The sequence below is a fragment of the Nymphalis io genome, chromosome 7, assembly GCF_905147045.1.
Source record: "Nymphalis io chromosome 7, ilAglIoxx1.1, whole genome shotgun sequence".
Lineage (NCBI taxonomy): Eukaryota > Metazoa > Arthropoda > Insecta > Lepidoptera > Nymphalidae > Nymphalis > Nymphalis io.
Window position 1 is genome coordinate 10,594,610 of NC_065894.1, and position 22,406 is coordinate 10,617,015.

The 22,406-nt window shown below is 31.7% G+C and overlaps 1 protein-coding gene and 1 long non-coding RNA gene across 3 annotated transcripts; one reads left to right on the forward strand and one right to left on the reverse strand.

Moving 5' to 3' along the window:
* Nucleotides 1-431: 431 nt before the first annotated feature.
* LOC126769531 (uncharacterized) lies at nucleotides 432-6,086 on the forward strand. Its single transcript, XM_050488391.1, has 4 exons — nucleotides 432-728; nucleotides 1,118-1,285; nucleotides 2,229-2,391; nucleotides 4,396-6,086. Exons 1-4 carry the CDS (start codon nucleotides 642-644, stop codon nucleotides 4,524-4,526), a joined length of 549 nt encoding a protein of 182 aa, XP_050344348.1. The 5' UTR covers nucleotides 432-641; the 3' UTR covers nucleotides 4,527-6,086.
* Nucleotides 6,087-13,974: 7,888 nt separating this feature from the next.
* LOC126769565 (uncharacterized) lies at nucleotides 13,975-21,745 on the reverse strand. Of its 2 annotated transcripts, XR_007669387.1 has the most exons (7): nucleotides 21,543-21,745; nucleotides 20,122-20,286; nucleotides 19,829-20,003; nucleotides 17,126-19,328; nucleotides 15,846-16,016; nucleotides 15,253-15,433; nucleotides 13,975-14,804 (listed from the first exon to the last, which is right to left on the reverse strand). It is a non-coding gene; the product is annotated as an uncharacterized LOC126769565 (long non-coding RNA). The 2 variants fall into 2 exon arrangements; XR_007669388.1 differs by lacking the exon at nucleotides 15,846-16,016.
* Nucleotides 21,746-22,406: the final 661 nt, after the last annotated feature.

A 22,406-nucleotide genomic window follows, 5' to 3' on the forward strand; every position in this document is an offset into this window, starting at 1 on the left:
TTGTATTTGGTTTTTAGGAATCTTGCAAAAACATTTTAAAGGAAAAGTCTTTGTACGCGTTGAGAGGAGGATTCCTAGGTCAAATTTGAGTGCAGCATAAAGTTACGTTAGAACGTTAAGTTTTGAACGTTTTTAAGGCAAAACGATTTTGTTACATGGGCTTAGTTACATATTATCTTATATAAATTATATTAAGTATCTAACTAAACATTTATTCATAATTTGTTTGCGCCCGTAGCCTAGCCCGCGTTTGAAGGAAGAAGATACAGCTGTTACCATATGCCCTATTATGCCCTTTTTCTGTAGCCCTGACGACAGTTATACATGTCGTGATGATCGGCTGTGTAGTTAAAACGCGAAAGCGTGAAACAAATAAACAAACACAGCTTCGAGTTTACAATAGTTAAGATTTCAGTATTGTCACTTCAGTCGCGCGAACTCGTGTCGGATCGCTTGTACGTTTTTTATTTAAAACGCAGTTAACATTATCAATTGGTCAGATGATGTCGTTCGTCTGCAAATCGCACTGTTTACTAAAACTGGATTCTGAACGAATAAAACAGAAGTGATAATTCGGATTCCTTTTAACGAAAAATTTTGTGGTTGATTTTAAAAAAAAAGGTTATTAAAATAATATAAAAATGAAATGTGAAATACCGGAATTGGGGAGGTGTTGCTTCTGTTTCCCTTTAAGGCTCGGGCTACTGGTTTGGGGTTATGGGAAATTAGTAAGTGTATTGTATTTCCATTTAAACTACAGTGAAATTAATCTAGAAAGATAACGTTCAAATTTTTTTTTTAATAAACGTATATTTGTTTGTCGAAGGTAAAAAGTCAGTGATGACTATAATCATTAATGGCGGGTTCAAACTCGTGCTAGTTTTTATATTAAGTTCGTTTCTTGTTTATAATTTTATTCTCGTCATCTAAGGTGAAGGAAAACATTGTGAGTATATCTACATAATATTTAGAATACAATTTCGATTCATTATTCTTATATCAATAAAGTATTTGTATCAAATTGATGCCGAATTCCATTTTTTAATAAATATATATTGACGAGGAAGCAGGAAGCTTTATCGATAAAAAGTACCGCAATGTGTTATTTATTTTACAGATAGCAAGTGTAGTACTGCTGAGTTTGATTTTGATAAATCTAATAAGCGATTGGTATCGTTTTTGGACAACTGTTGACCTGGCCTTTGCGATTATTTACTTAACATTCATAGGGTCAGTGGCAACGGATGTCGTGTTTCTCATAATATTTGCTGTTAGTGCACACAAGGTAAGCATACACACACATAACAGAACACAGAATGAAAACAAGGAAGATGCGATTGCACTCACACGGGGAGCTAGGTACACGCTTTTTATAATTTGCCGTTAATTTTATCAAGACAAAGGGTCTTGAATAAAATGAGTAAAAATTAAATATTGACAAACACTATTTATTATTATTATTATTATTAATATTATATGTTTTATTATATTATTATATTATTAGTAGTAGTTTCATGAGTTTATAGAATAATGTTCTTTGAATTCTTGGGAATATAACATTACACATCATGAAAATAAACTCTAGTAATACTATTTATGAGTACGACCAAAGTCCACGCGTCGCCACACGTATTATTCGCTTGCCCTTACGTTTGCGCAGTGTGTTTTCACTGCAAGAAAGAGGATTTGCCAGACATTTACGACCAATCGCGTGCTGCGAATCGTTTTAGGAAATGCTTCTCTTGGTTGATTGGTTTCTCCAACAACAGTCCTCGCATACACTGCAGCCGTTTTGAAATTAAAAATATATTTTGCTTCTGTAATGTTAATAAGGTTGTATTCTAATAATAATGTCTTAAAATAAAACAGAACAGGCTTATTAGACCGCAGCTCCTGCGGTCCCGGTTCAAACCCCAGGTAGGACCATTAAAACTATTGGATTTCCTTAGAAACATTCATTAGTAGGGTTTCCTCCAACAGATTACGATAGTGAGCGAATATAGTATTGACACACACACTTGTGTTTTATGGAAGAATCGCACTAATCTCTATAAAACATTATGAGCCTGTATTACAATAGGCTGGCTTCTCTCTTTCATAAATAACTGTTATAATGCTTTTACTTTTGAGAAAAAAAAAATACATATTTTATATATATATCTATTATTTGAGAATTAAATAATTATAAATTTATATAAGTTTAACGATGTTGTTTTGTTTTGTTTCAGAAAAATTTCAAATTAATGGAACTGTTTTCTAAGTTTTGTTTGTACATGTTAGCAGTGTACATTCTAGGTTTTGTTCTTTCCATTGTGTATGCGACTTCCGAAAGTCATTTCATCTCGTTTTACATCGAATTTACACTTGCGACGATAAGCTTCTCCTGTATCGGTAAGTAGCTGTTTAAGTTTAATATAAAATATTATAAATGCGTAAGTGAATTTGTTTATTTGTTTGTTACGCTTTCACGCCTTAACTACCACAACGGATCATTATGAAATTTTACATACACGTTGTTAGGGGTATAGTAGTTTTATTAATTTTAGCTTATTAAAGGTTAAAGTATATGAAACTTGGTACACGTGACTGGGGCTTATATATTACAATTTTGCAACAAATTTGCTTCAGCTAAACTTTACTAAACTTTATTACTTTATTGGTTAATTTTTTAGTTCATATATGTTTCATACTGTGTATTCAATATGTTTTTTGTACATACGTCAAAATGTAGGTAATATTAATTGTCTTAATTCATACTTGCCATTAGATGGCGCTGCAGCCGATCGTTATAAGAATTCCTTTTCCTACAATTGAGCATAGTAAGGTATTCTGTAAGAACAAACGCGAAACTCACTGTAGAAAACGGTCGTGAAATTTCAGAAATTGATATGCGAATTGGACCATAATAATTTTAACATTTCAAGAATACACGCATCAAAATATTATATCACCTTAAGTCGGTTATCAACATTTGAGTAATGAGGTGAGTTCTTACAGAATAGCACTGCAGATAATATTTAAGCGCAAGGTGGGAGCGCATGGTATCCCGTAATAGTTTTCCAACTTTAAAGAGGTATTGCAATTCATGCTAGGCGTTATTTAGTAATATTATATTTATTCTGTACATAATGCCCATTGTTAAAAATAATAATAGCGGCGCTATTACATGTAAAATGCTAGTTTAGATATCATGGTCGGCAGCGCATTGTCAGAGTTATATTTGCTTATATATCATTGGACTTGACTTCAAAAATATAGAGATTTTCATACCGACTTATATTTGTTTGTGTTTTTATCAGAAAATAACACAAAGTGGATCCGATCAGAAGAACAACTCCAAAAGCCTTATAAAGTATATATAGTTCTTTTGGATAAATGTTTGTAGTTCAGTACATGTAGTCAAATTTTGTAGTTGAAAAATAAAAATGAGCTAGTTTTCGTATGATTCATTTATTTTCATAATTAACTCTGGCTCGGCGGTAAAGGAACACATGGTGAGGTAGCCTGCATGTGTCAGATGAAATTTTACTATTATACCGGTATTGGAGTTGAACTTGATGGAATAAACTGGAAGCCGTTCTTGATCAGCACCTGACTTAGTGCGAGAAGTTGGAATTAAGAAAATAACAAGCCTTCGCTTAAATTAACGAATAGTCAATTCAATCTTATTTAAATATTGTTTTATTGTACACTATAAAAATTATTATTTTACTCTTACTGCTTCGAAATGGGCCACGCTCAAGTCCAGTCGTGCCTAAATAATAATAATGTCCTTCTGACCGATTTTGGCCACGACAGCTAATCTTAAGAGAGATTAGCCTAATGCGCATGAGATATTATAGTGTACAAAAGTGTGCGCAAACACAGGCGCACTCTCTATTCCCTAACTCTCTAATCCGATGGGACGGCAATCATCGACACGATCGGAAAGAGTTCAGGCGCACGAGAAACGGCTTTATGTGCTTTCCGAGGCACGGAGTGTACACAATTCCAACTTCTAGACTCCGGGCTACTACTGAAAATTTTCGACAGAAAAACCCAATAACTTTTTACTGGCCTGACCTGGGATTTGAACCCAGGACCTCATATCTCAAGTCTGCAGCCTTATATCTAGCCACTAGACCAACGAGGCAGTCAAAATATGTGGCTAATATGTGCCTAAATATCGACTATATTAAATATGTTTATATCGCTTGAAAAATGCGTTACGCGTTTCCCCTACGCCGAATACGCTCCGAACATCGGACTACCCAATAAAAAACCTGAGGTACTCTCTTCATCTTACGAGGAGCGCCACGGAATATCTTGGGCATGCTACCGTGACGAAATCATATTAATCGAGACTTTTAAACACAGTTACATCTGATTATTGAATTATTATCTTAATTGTTTCAGTTATCCAAATGTATATTGTGATCCTTGTAAGAAGTGAAGTGTTGAAGCTGCAGAGAAGTACGAACTTCGAATTCGTCAATCACGGCGCTGACGCAATCATCAATGTGAAGATGGACTGCAATGCTGCCTAATAATAATATAATTATTTATGTGAAGAAAATTGTCCTTAATACGTATACAAATAAGGGCTACACCAATTTATTTACCTGTGTAAGCACCATGTGTGCTTGTCCGCACACAGACACAGTTAAATATTTGTTCATTAATATTTTACAAAAAAAAAGTTTGACAAATGATCATTTTCAAAATTTTTTTTAGAAAATAGTCAGTGTGTCTAGTGCGAGTTTTTTTACTTATTCCATAGTCATTAATTCGAACGTTAATTTCGATTTGTATGGAATGAAAACAGCGCCATCTAGTGACAATAACAACAAGGCACACAGGTGACAAGCATCTTATTCTACAAACGTATCGTTTTATAAAAGACCATTTGTCAAACACTGCATTCGCAAAATGCCTGACCTAACCTAACCAATATTAATATTAAATCAATTATTTGCCAAATTACATTTTATGATTTTTTTATCTGTTTTTTAATTATTTTTTTTCATTCTTGTATAAACATAAAATTCATAATTTTACTTAAGCTTGATTTTAAAATAAAAAAATATTTATTTATGTAATGATTCTGTCATTAATACCTGTCTAATTATAATCTCATTACACTAAGTAAAGAAATAAGGCTTAACCTAGCAGACTTATCAAGCTAGTCTTTGTAATGTAGTATTTATAAAGTTAAGTTTACTGAAGCTGCGGTAGCCATATATGATTTGGGACTTTCTTCTCATTAGTGACTCTCTTTATACTTTAATGAATGATTTGTGTATTGTATAGGTTAAGAAATGATGGGGCTTACATGTTCAAATGGACAAAAGTCTCAAAAAAACGAAGATTAAAAAAAAGTTAAGCTTAGTCGTCAATTAAGTATATAATATATAATCGTATTAACCAATAGTATTTTCTTTGCTTATACCTTTTTATTGATGGTTAAATAATAACATCATAATATAGGCAATATTATGTATTTATTACTTTTTTGTAAATAAAACAGCCCCCCGCTTTTAATGAAAGTCTTATATTATGATGTAATTAATTTATATTTAATGAATTATATGTTTTAGAGATGATTTGTGATCGTTATAAATATAGTTCAAATTAAATTTTGTCAAAGATAAAAACCAAATATTACTTTCATGACAATTCTAAATTAAATTATCCAGCCATTTTCAAAATCCCAAATAAACGGAAAAAGTTTAAAAAAATACAGATATAATGTTCCTACAATCAAATAAAACGAAACACATTTTTCCCACTCTCCAAATATTCTACCCCCAATTAGTAATTGTATTACTGTCGTTTTAATCCAGCTCAATATAAGGTATGTGTGCATAATATAACGCGATGCATTGATGACGTAGGGGTTGTTGTATAAATAATCTTAACTATCTAGTAACTCTTCTATCGAGAACATTTTATTTATTTATGTTTTTAATTTGACACGACCCTTGAAAATATAATGTTGTTTACATTATATTCACAGAACATATAATAAATACACCAGTAGAAGTAATAAATTTTATTTTTCATTAATTTTATATATCTTTAATATAATAAACTTATGAGACCTTTTATTTTTTTATTTAATTAAAACAAAATATCATATATTGTTAATTCGATGACAGTCGTTCAGTTCTCTTTTTTTTCATATAAGTGCGGGAAAAACTATTTATTAACTTTATTACCAAACAATAATGACCTTCTGAAACCGATTATATTTTAATTAAATATAATACGATATAGAAATTTGTAATTTTTACATATATTAAGTGAAGTACATAAATAAGTATTTCTAACACATACATTATTTTATTTTCAACTTTGAACTGGATTTATCCCTGCAAAATCAAACAAAATATTATTATCAATTTTGTTTTGCCTTTTAACGCTTCAAATAAAATCTTAAGAAAGCCATATATCAACTAATTTGAGATGAGATCACCTATTGGGGCTATTTTGAAATAAAAGCAATAAATGATCGAAATCTGCTTCGTCAAAAATCGAAGTGAAATTCGGGCAATACAAATCGGGTACAAATATGAAAATCTTTTGTAAATTTGTAAAAATAGGACCGGAATATATAAAGAATTCTGTTAGCGGCCTCATATGTAGATATTTTATTATATTACTCAGATTTATTATATCTACTACTATAAACACCAAGAAAAACGTGACTATACATCTTATTTCTTGCTAATATTATAAATGTCATTGATAGCTTGATGTTTACAATTACAATAGGAATACCATTGTATGTGACGCCAAATTGTGATGCCAAATGGGCATACACCAATTACATGAGCCGGTTTGCGTGGTTGGTAGATACTTGCCTTTCACGGCGAAGGTTGTAGGTTCGATTCCCACCCAGGACAGACATTTGTGTGCATGAACATGTCTGTTTGTCCTGAATGTGGGTATAATTATCTATATAAGTATGTATTTACAAAAGAAAAGTAGTATATGTAATATATCAGTTGTCTGGTTTCTATAGTACAAGCTCTGCTTAATTTGGGATCAGATCGCCGTGTGTGAATAATGTCCCAGGATATTATTATTATTATACTAAAAATATTGCTATTCCAAAACTCTACAAATTGCATGTTGTGTCATTTTGTGTTTTACCTTTAAGGAACTAAACAAGACGAGACCAACGACGACACGAAGACAGATAGTACATACACGAGACCCAACACGATTTGGACAACGTTCTTAGTCGAGGTGAGTTCTTAGTTTTCACAGAAGACACCCATAGGAATCCTCCCGTGGTTCCTAATTTCTCGCCTCAATACTCGGCTCTCAAACTCGTGAGGCTGTCGAAAAGGACCAATGACACATTTCAGAATAAAAAATCACCATTAATAACAACTCACGTCAACATGTGTTGTGTTTCTGTGCATAGCCATACGCATACGTCGTATCCACGTCGTAAGTATATAGATATCATATATAAATACCATTTGGTTTTTTTTTAAATAAATAAGGGATATTTTTATGAGATGGCCTAGTGGTTAGAACGCTTGAATCTTAACCGATGATCGTGGACAAGCGCGGGCAAGCACTGAATTTTCATGTGCTTCACATTCAAAACATCCTGAGGGAACCTGAAGGTCTAATTTTCACTGAAGTCCTGCCACATGTGTATTCTACCAACCCGCATTGGAGGAGCGTGGTGGAATAAGCTCCAAAACCTTCTCTTTAGCCTCTCTGGCTTTAGCCCAGCAGTGGGACATTTTTTTTATAGTATTGGAAGTCGGACGAGCATATGGGCCACCCGATGGTATGTGGTCACCAACGCCCTTAGACATTGGCATTGTAAGAAATGTTAATCATTGCCTACATCGCCAATGCGCCACCAATGTTGGGAATTAAAATGTTATGTCCCCTGTGCCTGTAATTACACTGGCTCACTCACCCTTCAAACCGGAACACAACAATACTAAGTACTGCTGTTTTGCGGTAGAATATCTTATGAGTGGGTGGTACCTACCCAGACGAGCTTGCACAAAGTCCTACCACTAGTGTATTTACAGGCTGTTACTAGAACTACTATTTTTGATTTAGAATTAAATCCTGTGTCATTCGTCATTTATTATTGCTATCTGCTCCGGCCTTTGGATCCGGCGCAAAACAATAACATGTGTATCACAAAGCGTGGGCTAACACTTACACTTTAAATAGTTTTATATAATAATTGTTCTAAGCTTTAAAATTATTTATTTTATTTACTTTTGTTTATATGTATTATATTGTATTTATAAATAACTTTTCAATTAATGTTATATGACAAATTGAAAAATAAATGTGTCAGACAGCTTAACAAATTTGATTATTTTTTAAGCACTATTTTATTAAAGTAAGACTTATTAAAGTTTTTCGTTTTCACGACTGCATTAATTTACCTAACTATCAATGATTAATATTTTTAACGATTGTATTTAATCCCTTAATAAACAGTACTCATTGTAATTTATACAATTTAAAACAATCATACTGATCTTATCAGTGAGTAAAATTTCATTGTGATATCCCATGTCGAGTACGCGTAAGGAAGATTTATTCCATGCTTCCTTTGTAGTTTTTTTAATAATAATAATAATAATATCCTGGTACATTATTCACTCACGGCCATCTAATCCTAAATTAAGCAGAGCTTAATTTATGGAAACCAGACAACTGATATACTACATATACTACTTTTCTTTTGTAAATACATATTTATTTATTTATTTATTTATTTATTTATTTATTTATTAGGGAAACATACAGCATATCGTATATTACAACTTAATATAATAATCATATTTTAACACTTATGCCAGTTAAGTTTCCACTACTGTTTTAACAGGGAAGTGGACTAATTTTGATGTTACATAAAATATAACTATTTATGACAAAGTAAAATTTTAACGTAAATATGGTTATGGTTAATTACTAATAAGTATTTTTCACAAGATTATAAAATTTACTTAAACTATTTTTAAACAGATCAATGTGGTTGTATTTTCTATTATGACTATTACAAGATCTTAGAATAAAAGAATTTTTGAAATAATTAGTTTTATAAATGGGTATTGAAAAAGTATCCTGAGAGCGAGCGTTAAAACGAGGACACTTAAATAAAATCTCACTGAGCAGATATGGAGAATCAATTAAATTATTTAATATTTTGTAAAGAAACATTTGGTCTCTTTGTTCTCTACGTTCTTCAAGTGGCATAAAAACAGAGTCAGGAAAAGTAAATTTGTATCGCAACCTCCTGATAAATTTGTTTTGTATATTTTCAATTAAGTTGACATATTTTGCATATTGTGGATTCCAAACAGTTGACGCATACTCTAAATGTGATCTAACGAAAGCATTGTACAAAATTACAAAGGTATGAATATTTTTAAAGTCTGCCCCTTGCCGAAAGATAAATCCAAGCATTTTATACGACTTCATCACTATTTCCTCAATATGCTTATCGAATATAAGTTTGTTGTCTAGTTGTACCCCAAGGTCTCTCACCTCGGTTACCCTTTTTAATTTAGTATTAAATATGGAATAGTCAAAAATTATTTGTTCTTTTTTTCTCGAAAATGTAATTACACAGCACTTGTCAACATTAAGCTGCAAATTATTAGCAATGCAATATTGTCCTAATTTATTTAAATCCTCTTGTAAATGAAAACAGTCTTGATTATTTTTTATTATCTTAAAAATTTTAGTGTCATCAGCGTATAATAAAACTTGAGAATTTTTGAAACAATTAGTTACGTCATTAATAAAAATGTTAAAAAGTAAAGGGCCAAGGTGAGAACCTTGTGGTACACCCGATGTTACAGGAATAAAACTAGACGTATATCCTTTAATAGCAACGGCTTGAGATCTTTCGCGGAGATAAGATGTAAGCCAACGTAGAAGGTCACCATGTATACCGATGTTGTTAAGTTTTTGTAATAACAAATTGTGCGATATCTTATCAAATGCCTTCGAGTAATCAGTGTATACGACATCTACCTGGAAACCAACTTCCATAGCACTTAATACTGTATGCAAGAACTCACACAGATTGGACTCAGTGGATCGCTTATTAATAAAACCATGTTGGTTACAGGTAAGTAGAGGCCTTAATAATGGAAATATCGTATCATAGACAATCTTTTCAAAAAGTTTTGGAATAACTGACAATTTAGAAATACCGCGATAGTTTTTTATATCGTTTTTATTTCCAGACTTATAAATCGGCGTAATTAAAGATTTTTTCCAAATAGTTGGTAATAATCCGTTGTCCAATGATTTTTTGAAAAGCATTGTTAAAGGCACACATAACACTTTACTGCAGTTTTTTAAGAAAATGGGATGTATTCCATCTGGACCATAACCCTTGGATGTATCTATGTTCGATAAATATCGTTCTACTTTTTTGTCAACAATCTCGATAGAACTGATGATAGTCTGATTTGCGCTAGTAGAATAGTGATCCATTGTTTGATTTCCACTATTATCCTCAAAAACTGAATGAAAATAAGAATTAAACATATTTGCTATATCGTGTCCATTGTATCCAACTTGAGAGTTAAAATACATTACATTAGGTACAGATGTATGACCTTTTTTAGTCTTTATATAGGACCAAAACTGTTTTGAGCTAAAACGAATATTATTCTCTGCTCGTTCCAGAAACTCATTATAACACGTTCCTTCTAAGTTTTTTGATTGTAGACGTAATTCAGAGAACTTGTTATAATCGTTTTGTTGGCCATAAATTTTCCATTTTTTGTGGAATTTTAATTTTTTATTAATTAATTTTATCAAGGGTCGCGTAAACCAGCGTGGATATTTATTGATCTCATTTATACACTTAGACGGGACAAATGTCTCTATAATGTGATTTACGATAAGATAGAACGTATCAACTGCCTGACTAATATCTTTGTTTTTAAATTCGTGTTGCCAGTTAACTTTAGCTAATTCAAAATTAATTTTATCATAATCAGCGCTGTGAAAGCGACGTACAACACGAATAGCTGGATTTAAATTTCGCTCAATGGTATTCATATCAACTTTAATACAAAGGGAAGGATGATGTTCATCTTCAGGTTCTGATAAAGGGTCCACACGAGATATGTTACAATTCAGATTGGAAAGTACTAAGTCTAAGAGCCTGTTATTTAAGTTAAGAATATAATTTAATTGTTGTAATCCAGTAAAATTCATAAAAACAAATATTTGATGTACAAGGAGACATTCCGAGGGATTTAAAATATAATTTGAATTATTATTATTTAATGACCAAACAGCATCTCGTATATTAAAATCACCTGTAATAATTATATCATCTTGTGAATTTTCTATAATCAAATCAGATATAAATTCAAAAAAATTAAGCTGTGAATCCGTTTGAGAATTATTCTGTGGAAAGTAACAACAAAAAAGATGCAGAATTTTCCTAATAATACCGCGTTTAGTTATAATTTTTATATAAGTGACTTCAGCACTAGGAAAATTAGGCAACTGAACATTTCTCACATCAACATCAATTTCGCGACGGACCGCTATCAGAGTACCACCTCCCTTTGTCATTTCTAACTGCTCGTAATCACGGTCGTTACGATAAACATTATATCGAGCATCAAATATTTCACTGTCAAAGATTCCAGGTAAAAGCCAAGTTTCTGTTAGGCAAATAATGTCATAATCGCAATTAAGCACGTTTTTATAAAATTGATTAGTTTTAGTCCGTAAACCTCGGACGTTTTGATAAAAAATATTTAAGAACATGTTGAATACTTAAAACACAAATAATAATTGTATATATTACATATCTGTAATAAAAATTCCTTCATAGTTTCTATTTCTAATAAGTCATAAATAAATGATTGCCGCAATGAACGCTGCTCAGATAAAACGAATAAAATCATAAAAGAATATACAACACTAACAATAAAATAATAACTAAAAAAGTCATGAAAATGGACATTAACTAAAAAAGTAAAGTTATGAAAAAATACTAACAAAATAAAATTAGACACTTGAAACTTATGTTTTAAATAAAACAATTTCGCACTTATACGATTTTTTTTAAACAATCTTCAGAAGTGATGTGCAGGACAGGCGAGCTTTCTGTGCGTCTAACCATAATCGTGCAGTTACGTACCCAACAAAACAAATAACCCTTTTCCTTTGACTTTCGCTTTGCCTCATTGAATAAACTTTTATTGCGAGTAGAAAGGTGATCATTAACGTAAATTTGATTTTGCATTCCTGAAAATCCTATATCGCAAGCTCTTATAGTTTTTAATTTTCGAAGCAATGACAAAAAATCGTCTTTTTTGTAACGAGCTTGCATTTTTAAAATAATTGGTTTAGGCCTGATGTCATTGGAATCATTCTTAGTCGCTACTCTTGTGATAAAGTCTATGTCAGTAACCGGGTTCAAAGGGAAATTGCACTTATCAGCGAGCACTTTTATTAACTGTATAAGGTTTTCGCCTTTCTTTTGGGGAACTCCACTAATTTGGATATTTGAACGTCGAACCCATTGTTCATTCTTGTAATGGCTATCTTTTAAATCTTTCATAGAATTCTTTAGCTCATTTAACTCCAATTCGATGTTATGTATTTTTGTAACTTCCTTGTCAAAGTTATTAACTTGATCCATGACCATATCAATTGATGATTCAACGAGCTTAATTTTTTTTGTCCATTCGTTTACAGTTTCGGTAACTTTTTTAAACTCATTGGTTATAAAACTTTTAAATGATTCAATAGATGAATTTAAATGAGTGAAACGTTCATCAAAGTGGTCTATTATAGATTTAGTATTCAAGGTCGAATAGGGCTGTGCAAGATCTAAATTGGTTTCGTTGGCGACATTAGGTGTAATGGGACTTATATTATTATTTTTTTTGGTCTGTTTACAACTTGGACATTTCCATTTAGCTTTATTCATCGGTAGAATCTTTTTAAAATCTGCAAGCGAAATTCCCACGCAGCCATGATGATATATATTTAAGCAAGCAGTACATTTAATAGATTCTTCAACTTTCAATAAGCATAAGCAATGTTTACACTCCATTCTATTCGCTTTTAAATAAATGTAGGTAAGCTTTAATGAGTTAACACAGCGTATTCAATTTACCTTGCTCTTCGATAATAACTCGCGCCCAAAAAGTCGTAAGCGCCGCGTATATCGCGTACTTACGCGTTCTCTTCAAATAGTATGCACTTCAATGTAATTACTGTGATTGTTTTAGTATTTTAAATATTTTTATTATACTGTGTCTTTGTATATTATTAAAAACAAGCACAAATATACTTTAATACTTATTAAACAACATGAAATAAAAAGTCACTTCCAATAACACTTTTATAAGGAATTAGGGATTATTTTGTATAGCACAAACGATATAGCACCGTACGTCAACTGTACTGTACTGTACGTCAACTTATATAGATAATTACACCCAGACTCAGGATAAACAGACATGTTTAAGCACTCAAATGTCTGTACTGGGTGGGAATCGAACCCAACCTTCGGCGTAAACGGCATGTATCTACCAACCTTTTTTTTTCTCGCAGTGGAAACCTTCAGAAATGTAATTTGAATATACTTCAAAATGTTTCAATAACTTAATATTCCATCCATTGTGTTGGCTTGTACCGTCACCCGAGTCGATGGAAAACTTGAATAACTAATATAAGTAATAAGTAGTTCGCTTAATAAATAAGGGTCATGACAATGTATTATAATGATACACATCGATGTATTTAATTAAACAAATTATCGTGGAAATCTTTGGGGAACGATTTTGTCCATCAGTGGACATTTTCCAGCTGATATGTTAAACCAATGAACTTTAAAATCGTATATACTTGATTGTATTGTATTGTATTGAGCCCTTTGGCATTCACATTGATCACATTTTAAGAATTTTAGGAGTAGCTTTTAAATAGGAAATATAAATAAAAAATAAATCATCATTATTATAATTTTATTATTTATTTGCGATCTATAACAATTGAGGTATCTCGTACAATAAATTATATTCGTTACTTTTTAATTTACTTATATTAATATTATATTACAATAATAATCTTAAGATATAAATAATTTATTAATATATCTTGCATTATTTGTGGCAGATTGGAAAAACCAGCACATTGATCTTTCGTCAATCTTATATGTTTGTACATACGTTAATAACATTAGTGCTTAACGTCTTAACCAGCCGAATAGATGAACTAAAAAACCATATAGCAATAAGTATTAGCGTCGGACAGCTTTACTTGGTGGTAATGCCTTGTGCACGATCAAATAGTTTATTTGCAAGTATGTAAAGGTCACCACAATATTTTTCTTCACCGCCTAGTAAGAGATGAATTAAAACACAAATTAAGCACATGAAAGTTGAGGGGTGCTTGCCAGGATTTAAGCCCTCGATCTTCGTATTCTCCTATCTCGGTTTTGGCTCTGATAATAAGAGAGTATTAACTAACCAGCCCATAAAACAATACCTTTCATATTCATATTGTATACTGCGTGTTCCTTTCAACTCCATCCGTATCAAATTATTTTTGCCTTAAATCCTATAAATCATAGCTCTTGACCGTCCCGATCTATGTGGACATTGCGATCTGCGATTTAGTCGTGATGAGGTAACAAAGAGACAGGTAGATAAATTAAGCTACAATATCATTGTTATAAATTGCCTCAGCGTCCACTGCACGATTCGTGAATTCGAAGTTCGAACTCCTTTCTAATTTCAGAGCCTCGCTTCGAACCAGAATTATTAGATACGCCTGACTAACTGAAAAGTTAGAAGTTTATTAGTTTAATAAATATATGTCTAAAGATAATAGTTTTATATATATAACTAACTAAAAATTTAAGTAATAATAAAAACACAATAATTATTTTATAATTATTTCAACCGTTTATTATAAATTTTATGTTATCTACTTGTATGTGAATAATATTTATTATTTGTAAGAAAAACATTGGTAATCGATAAACAAAATTTGTATATATGTTGATTATTAAAATTGTTTTCCTCTCTCTGTGATGATTGCGTTCTACAAACTCTCCAACTTAAAATTATTTTATTATATAATTATGTAAATAAATATTATTGTAAATATAACAATGATATATATACGAATCTCATGAAACAAAGATAAAACAAAAATTGATACTGAGATGTACTATATTTTTAATAATAAAACACTGTAATGAAAATTAATATGTAAATTACTTACTCAAAATCCAGAAAGATATTGACCAAATCAACAACAGAATCCACATCATTAGGCTGATATGTCTAAGCGAGAACTCAAAATCATATAGCACGAAGATGGTGTAATAGAAAAAATAGAATACATATACACCTAATGCAACCATTGCTTCTTTATAAAACAACTTCATTTTCCTATATTCTTTCTGTAAACAAACAAAACATTTTTTTAACTTAGTCAATGTCTATGACCACTAAAAAAGTTTATTTTATTAGTTTATTTAGCATCCCTTACATCGCTAATAGGCTACTAACATTAAGAACTAAGTTGTTGTCGTGCCCGTAATTACACTGGCTCACTCACCCTTCAAACCGGAACACAAGAATACACAGTACCTACTGCTGCTTCGCGGTACAAGATATTATTAGTGGGTGGTACCTACCCAGTTTTAATTAACATTAATTATAAAGTAACTGAAATATTTTTCATCGTTTTATTTTATAGGGATAATGTTAATATATCAATATACAATTCCTTTATAATGTATAAGAAAAATCTTGTACGGTGGTGTAAGACACCACTGTACCAGCTGTTAAGTTAATAAACATGGAACTTACCGTATGAGCACTGACAATAAATATTATGTGAAAAGCAATATCCACACATAAGAGAATTGAAAATATAATTATGTTAATACACATAAAATGAACTCGTTCGGGGTAACCAACGTGTATACAGCGTGTAACTATAACGCCTATTAAATTGGCCAAAAGTAGTAAACTGAAAACCTGCAACAATAAAATAAAATAAAATTTCTGTTTATTTCCCATAGCTGGGCTAAGGCCTTTTAAGGAGGTTTTAAACTTAAACACCACGCTGTGCCAATTATAAACACTTTTTTTTAATCGAAATCTTCCATGTTCTTATTTATATCAATTTCCTTTCTTTTCTAATAGAGTCTGTTTAATTAAATAAACATGAAAGTAAAGATACTTATTACAATTTATCTATATTTCGGTTCGATAATGTACTAAACAAGAACCTCTTTTGTTTCGTATTTTGAAAAACTGAAGCTCACACCGGCTTAAACCCCCCCCCCCTTATTTAGCAATTTAAGTGCACGTATTCATTACTTACAATAAAGTCCTATTCGAGAATTTCAACACAATCACCTGAAATATTGACTTTTCTGAAATAATGCACTTTTAGGCACGTAACTTTAACGCTACTTCATTAAGAGCAATATTTTTGGCAGAAATTTCTTGATACAACACCTAATAATTTTTATCGGGCCGACCGAGAATTTAAAACCAGAACCTCGGTTTGCATCTTATTAACTAGCCATAGACCAACGAGTTTTAACTATTCAATACCGTTTGCGTTAATAAAATGTATACGGAAAAATTCTACGAATATATGAGCTATGAGTTAATTTACGTCAACGGAATGCAACAATAAACTGGCTACTGAATTGTGTATTCTCTATTCCGAGAATCTATTCTAATAAAAATATAAACGCGACAGTAACTCTTTCTTTCTGATACGTTTTCATGGCTAAGCCTGAACCGATTTTAAAGTAATTTGGTATGAAGCAAGCTTGAAGCTCCAAGGAAGTATATAGGCAACCTTTTTTATATCTAATACCTCTCACAATCTCCAAACACGCGGCCAAAACTAGTACAATATACGTTGCAAATATTTTGAGAATAATACTACATACAATACAATATCTCCAATTACGAGTTAATAACAAATTAATCCCACTATTTTTTTTATTTTTTTTTGTTAATTATCTCATTTATTGATTGTCTTTTTATATAAAAGTTAAGATATATACATTTATTTTTTATGTATTATTTATATAACATATAAGTTAAAAAATAGCAAATATACTTACTAATTTCACATAAAACCACAGTAGTAATCCCAGCCTGAGTGGAAAGCAAAAACAACATCTCGCATATTCAGGAATTTCACACTTCATTTTTATATATTTTAAAAGTATATGGAAAATATTTAAATTTCGAACAACAATTATATTGTTTTCGAAACGTGTTACTCCTTTTACGTTTTATTATTTACAAACAGCTGTACTGTGTACGATCGCATTATTTCTGACCCAAAGCTGACATTTGCTTCGGTTTATGAAGATAAATTTATCAGTATGTAATTATTTTATTTATATATACCCATAAATATTTTTAATAGCTCGAGGAAATAAGAAACCCAATGGTTTCAATTGGATTTATTGGGATTGGGAAAATACAAATGTGGCCCTTTATATTCAATTCTGTAGTAGAATATAGAATTGCGTTTTTTTGGTTCTCTTTTAAATTTCCTTTATTTTGTATCTACTAGCTGTGTCTCGCCGTATTACCTATGTTAATTTTTTCTTATTAAAAATCCTAAATGTAACATTATTATTATCAAATCAAAGCTACTTATCATGTCCCAGAAGAGTTATTTGTGATTATTACCTACTCATACGCCTAAGAAATTTGTTTTTTATTAATATTTTTTTAAATTGCTGGGAAGTCCAATGAGTCAACTCCACCTGATGATAAGTGATAATAGAGTACAAAACGACGAGGGCCAGTACAGTCGGAAAGAACGAACTACACTAGGCGTGCCGGCCCATAAGATGCCTCGTTTGAAGGAACCCAGGTTATAAGAGGAGAAAAATGGAATGGAATTGATGTTAGGCGGTGACATCGAGAGCCAGCATGCGTTGACTTGTGAAGGAAAGGGGAAGCAGGAATTAGAGAGAATAATTCCTAAGAGCAATTATATGTAACTTGTGGTAGAGCTTTGTGCAAGCTCGTCTGGGTAGGTACCACCCACTCATCAGATATTCTGCCGCAAAACGACAATACTTGGTATTATTGTATTCCGGTTTAAAGGGTCAGTGAGCCAGTTTAATTACAGGCACAAAGGACATAACATCTTAGTTCCCAAGGTTGGTGGCGCATTGGTGATGTAAGCGATGGTTAACATTTCTTACAATGCCAATGTCTATGGGCGTGGGTGACCACTTACCATCACGTGCCATCAGGTGGTCCATATGCTCGTCCGCCTTCCTATTCTATATAAAAAAATATACAACTTTATGTGTTTGTGTGTTTGTTTGTGACAAAAAGATAATAAGCTTACTAATAATTAATGCGAGATATATAAGGGCTTATCCAACACATGCTGGTTTCAACACAAAATTCCATCCATGACAAGGAAGCAAATATTTGTTATAATCTCTTTGAATTTTCTTGCCAACTCTCGAACATGAATGGACTGGAAGTGCGGAATGTTTTGTTGTGCTTAATTGTTGACAAACATGACGACATGACAGACCGGATGCTTGCAAACGGACAACACGATAACGTGAAATATTATTAATCAACATTACAACAAATCAGAAAATTCCTTTAAGTTTCGTGACGATTAATTTAATATCAGATCATAATTATAAAGGCACATGCAATGAAATACGTTAAATGTTTACGACGGAAAACTGTTTTAATATTTTTTAAACCTCATTGCATATAAAAAACAAATTAGAGTTAAATAATAAAATATTGTTTGAGCCAAAAGATTACATTCAAATAAAAACTGTAGCTACAATTATATTTACAATTATATTATATAGTTACAATTATATTATTAGCTATTGTGTAAGAACAGACTTGAAACTCACCGCGAAATACGACTGAAATATCAGAAAATGATATGCGATATTGACCATGACAATTATAATATTTATAGGATACACGTATCAAAATATTGTATCACTTAATCGATTTCCCTTTAACGAGTGAGATACGAAGTGTGTTCTCACATAATAGCACTTCTAACGGAAGGGCTACGCGATTCCGATACGTCTGTACCATGACATTCTCCCTGGTACATGTCAATTATTGATTTTTTATTGATCATCAAACATAACATATAATCACAAGAAATTTAAACTTCAGAGTTATTTCTTTCTACGTATCCATGTATGATGCATTCAGGATCCTCTATTATGTAATTATTTGCTGCACAATCTCTATCATCTTCTAGATTCGAAATAAGGCTCCGCACAGCTATCGTGAGGTAGAGTTGAAATACTGTAAGGAAACAGATATATTTATTAGAGATTAAATATATTTACATAAATCATAATTTGTTGTTTTACATAGAAACCTGCCTTATGGGTAGGTATCGATATATTCTACCAACAAACAGCGATCTATTTATTTATATAGAAAGGCATATGGTGATTTTTAAAATCTTTAATGTAAAATTGAATTGTCTGTTATATTTCCTTTCCATGTCACACATAACTTAACACAGTAAGAGTATAGTAACAGTAACAGCCTTTTAAAATCCCAGCTGGGCTAAGACCCCCTTTCCTTTTTGAGGAAAAGGTGTCGAGCTTATTCCACCACGCTGCTCCAATGCGGGTGGGTAAAATACACATGTGGCAGAATTTCAATGAAATTAGACACATGCAGGCTTCACATTGCAAAATAAAACATAACAATTAGTATATACAATTATATGTACATGTAGGCAGATTAACGTCTTCTTTTAAGCTAGTTTCGCTGTTATCATTCAGATTACTTACGTAGCACAATACCCGTTGAGCATACACCGGCCACGACGAAGATCCAGACATCACTCAGAAACAAATTGCGTATTCTATATGCCTTAACTGGAATATATAGAGAAATTATGATAGTTAGTCCTATTATTGTGATAACGTTGTAACCGTAGAATATCTCTAGACAGCCTCGACTTCTCTGGAAATAATAAAATAATTTTATTAAATAAACAAAAATAGAATACATTACCAATTTAGTTATTTAATTCCAAAATAAATACATGTTCGTTATTACGACTTTTATTTTCTTGACTTACTCTATGTAGACCTGCTACGAACACGATGTAGAATATAAAATATATTATAGATATTCCCAGTGATAGAGATATTTCTATATACGACAACGGGTCGAAATGTTTGTATTCATCTAAAATATCCATAATCTTGAAGAGCATCCGGAGGACTGTGAAGTAAATTAAAATCTGAAAATAAGAAACAATATTACTTGGAGGCAGATCTTTCTTCTCACCCATCCACTTATACGTATTTTCCGCCTAACAGCAACTTTCACTGGTGGTAGGGCTTTGTGCAAGCTCGTCTGGGTAAGTACCACCTACTCATCAGATATTCTACCACAAAAAAGCATTACTTGTTATTGTTGTATTCCGGTTTGAAGGGTGAGAGAGCCAGTGTAATTACAGGCACAAGTGACATAACATCTTAGTTTTCAACGATGGTGGCGCATTTGCGATGTAAGCGATGGTTAAAATTTCTCACAATGCCAATGTCTATGGGCGTGGGTGACCACTTACCATCACGTGGCCCATATGCTCGTACGCCAACCTATACTATAAAAAAAAAAAAACTTAATATTGCTGTGTTCTGCATCTGTCCTTTATGCCGGTAGTTAAACTGGTTCACTAACCCTTCAAACTTCTACACAACAATACTAAGTACTGCTGTTTTGCGGTAGAACGACGACGAACAGACGAGCTTGCGCAAAGACACGTAAAACTGTTTGGATCTGGGTATAACCAACTTGTCAATTATTCCACGGCCGCGGCAACACCTTGTAATTCATTCACCTCTCAAATCTCATGTACCACTTAATTTCAGATACTTCTTACAGTGCCAGTACTTACGGATATACAATACAAATGGCAACAGGAGTGATAAAAAAATCTCTATCTTATCTAAGGTTTCTTTATCTTTAGTTCAAAAATGATCCCTTGATGATTGACGAGCCGGTTGGCGTAGTTGGTAGATACATGCGTTTCACGATGAAGGTTGTGGGTTCGATTTCCACCCAGGACAGACATTCGTGTGCATGAACATGTCTGTTTGTCCTGAGTCTGGGTGTAATTATCTATATAAGTATGTATTTACAAAAGAAAAGTAGTATATGTAGTATATCAGGTGTCTGGTTTCCATAGCACAAGCTCTGCTTAATTTGGGATCAGATGGCTGTGTGTGAATTTTTTCCCAGGATATTATTACATACTATACAAACCGTGAAGAAACCTGTGTGTGGAAGATGAATATGAAGATGATAGTCATCAACATGTGTATCTACCGACCTGCATTGGTGCAGTGTGGTGAATAAAGGTATTTTTCCTCAAAATAAGGTCTTAGCTCACATTGAACATTTATAGACGGTGACTTTGCTAGGGCACTATATATAAATGTATCTGCAAGTTATAATTAGCATTTATCTAAAAACTTTATTAATAATACTTACAATGGCAAGATATCCCCAAACGAATAAACCTGGTTTCAAGGGAAAACAAAAACAACACGAATTGATTTTCCAACTCATTTTAAAATACACTATTCAAATATAACACAATAAAACTACATATTATTACGGTATGATTAAATTTCTTAAATATGTTTATTAAACACATCTAATATAATCAAGAATACGTTGATAAATGACGTTTATATTTAATAAATCATTTTGTTTTAATTGTAACTCAATTGATATAATATTATGCTAATAACAATCATATCGTTAATTCCACAGATTATAATATATTATAATTATAATAGTATTTGCATACAAAGTAAGAAATAAAAAAAGAGCTTTCACCGCTGGAACAATTAAATTTTTAAACCATACAGAAAATTTAAAATTTTATAAATGTTTTTTTTTATGATAATTTTATCATAATTATAAATGGTATATTTATGTATCAATTTTCTTAAACGAAAACAGACAAACAGTCACAAAGATAAATATATTTTTAGTTAATCTTGTTTTAATCGAACCGTGACCCCGGGGTTCCCGAACGCGTCAACATTCATACACCCGCAGATATTATTGACCGAATGATAAAACTACACTGCAGAATTATTCATTTATTCACCGCTTTAATTAATATTACTTAAAAATTATAAATTATGTAATAAACTATGTTTATGTTTGGTTAAGGTGGAAGAAGCTCCAATAGAAATCAAAACCAAAATACATATTATTCAAGTATTTATCAAAATATTTTATAAGACCATATATATATTAATATATGTACTATTATATATCATAATAGTACATGTATTATTCTCTTTTTCAAATTGATTTTGTAGTAGTTATAAATTATTATTA

Excerpts from the sequence above, each read along its gene's own strand:
- LOC126769531 (XM_050488391.1), top strand. The coding sequence starts at position 642 with ATGAAATGTGAAATACCGGAATTGGGGAGGTGTTGCTTCTGTTTCCCT. Across the intron at positions 1,286-2,228 it reads TTGCTGTTAGTGCACACAAG|AAAAATTTCAAATTAATGGA; the intron begins GTAAGCATACAC and ends GTTTTGTTTCAG. Across the intron at positions 2,392-4,395 it reads GATAAGCTTCTCCTGTATCG|TTATCCAAATGTATATTGTG; the intron begins GTAAGTAGCTGT and ends TAATTGTTTCAG.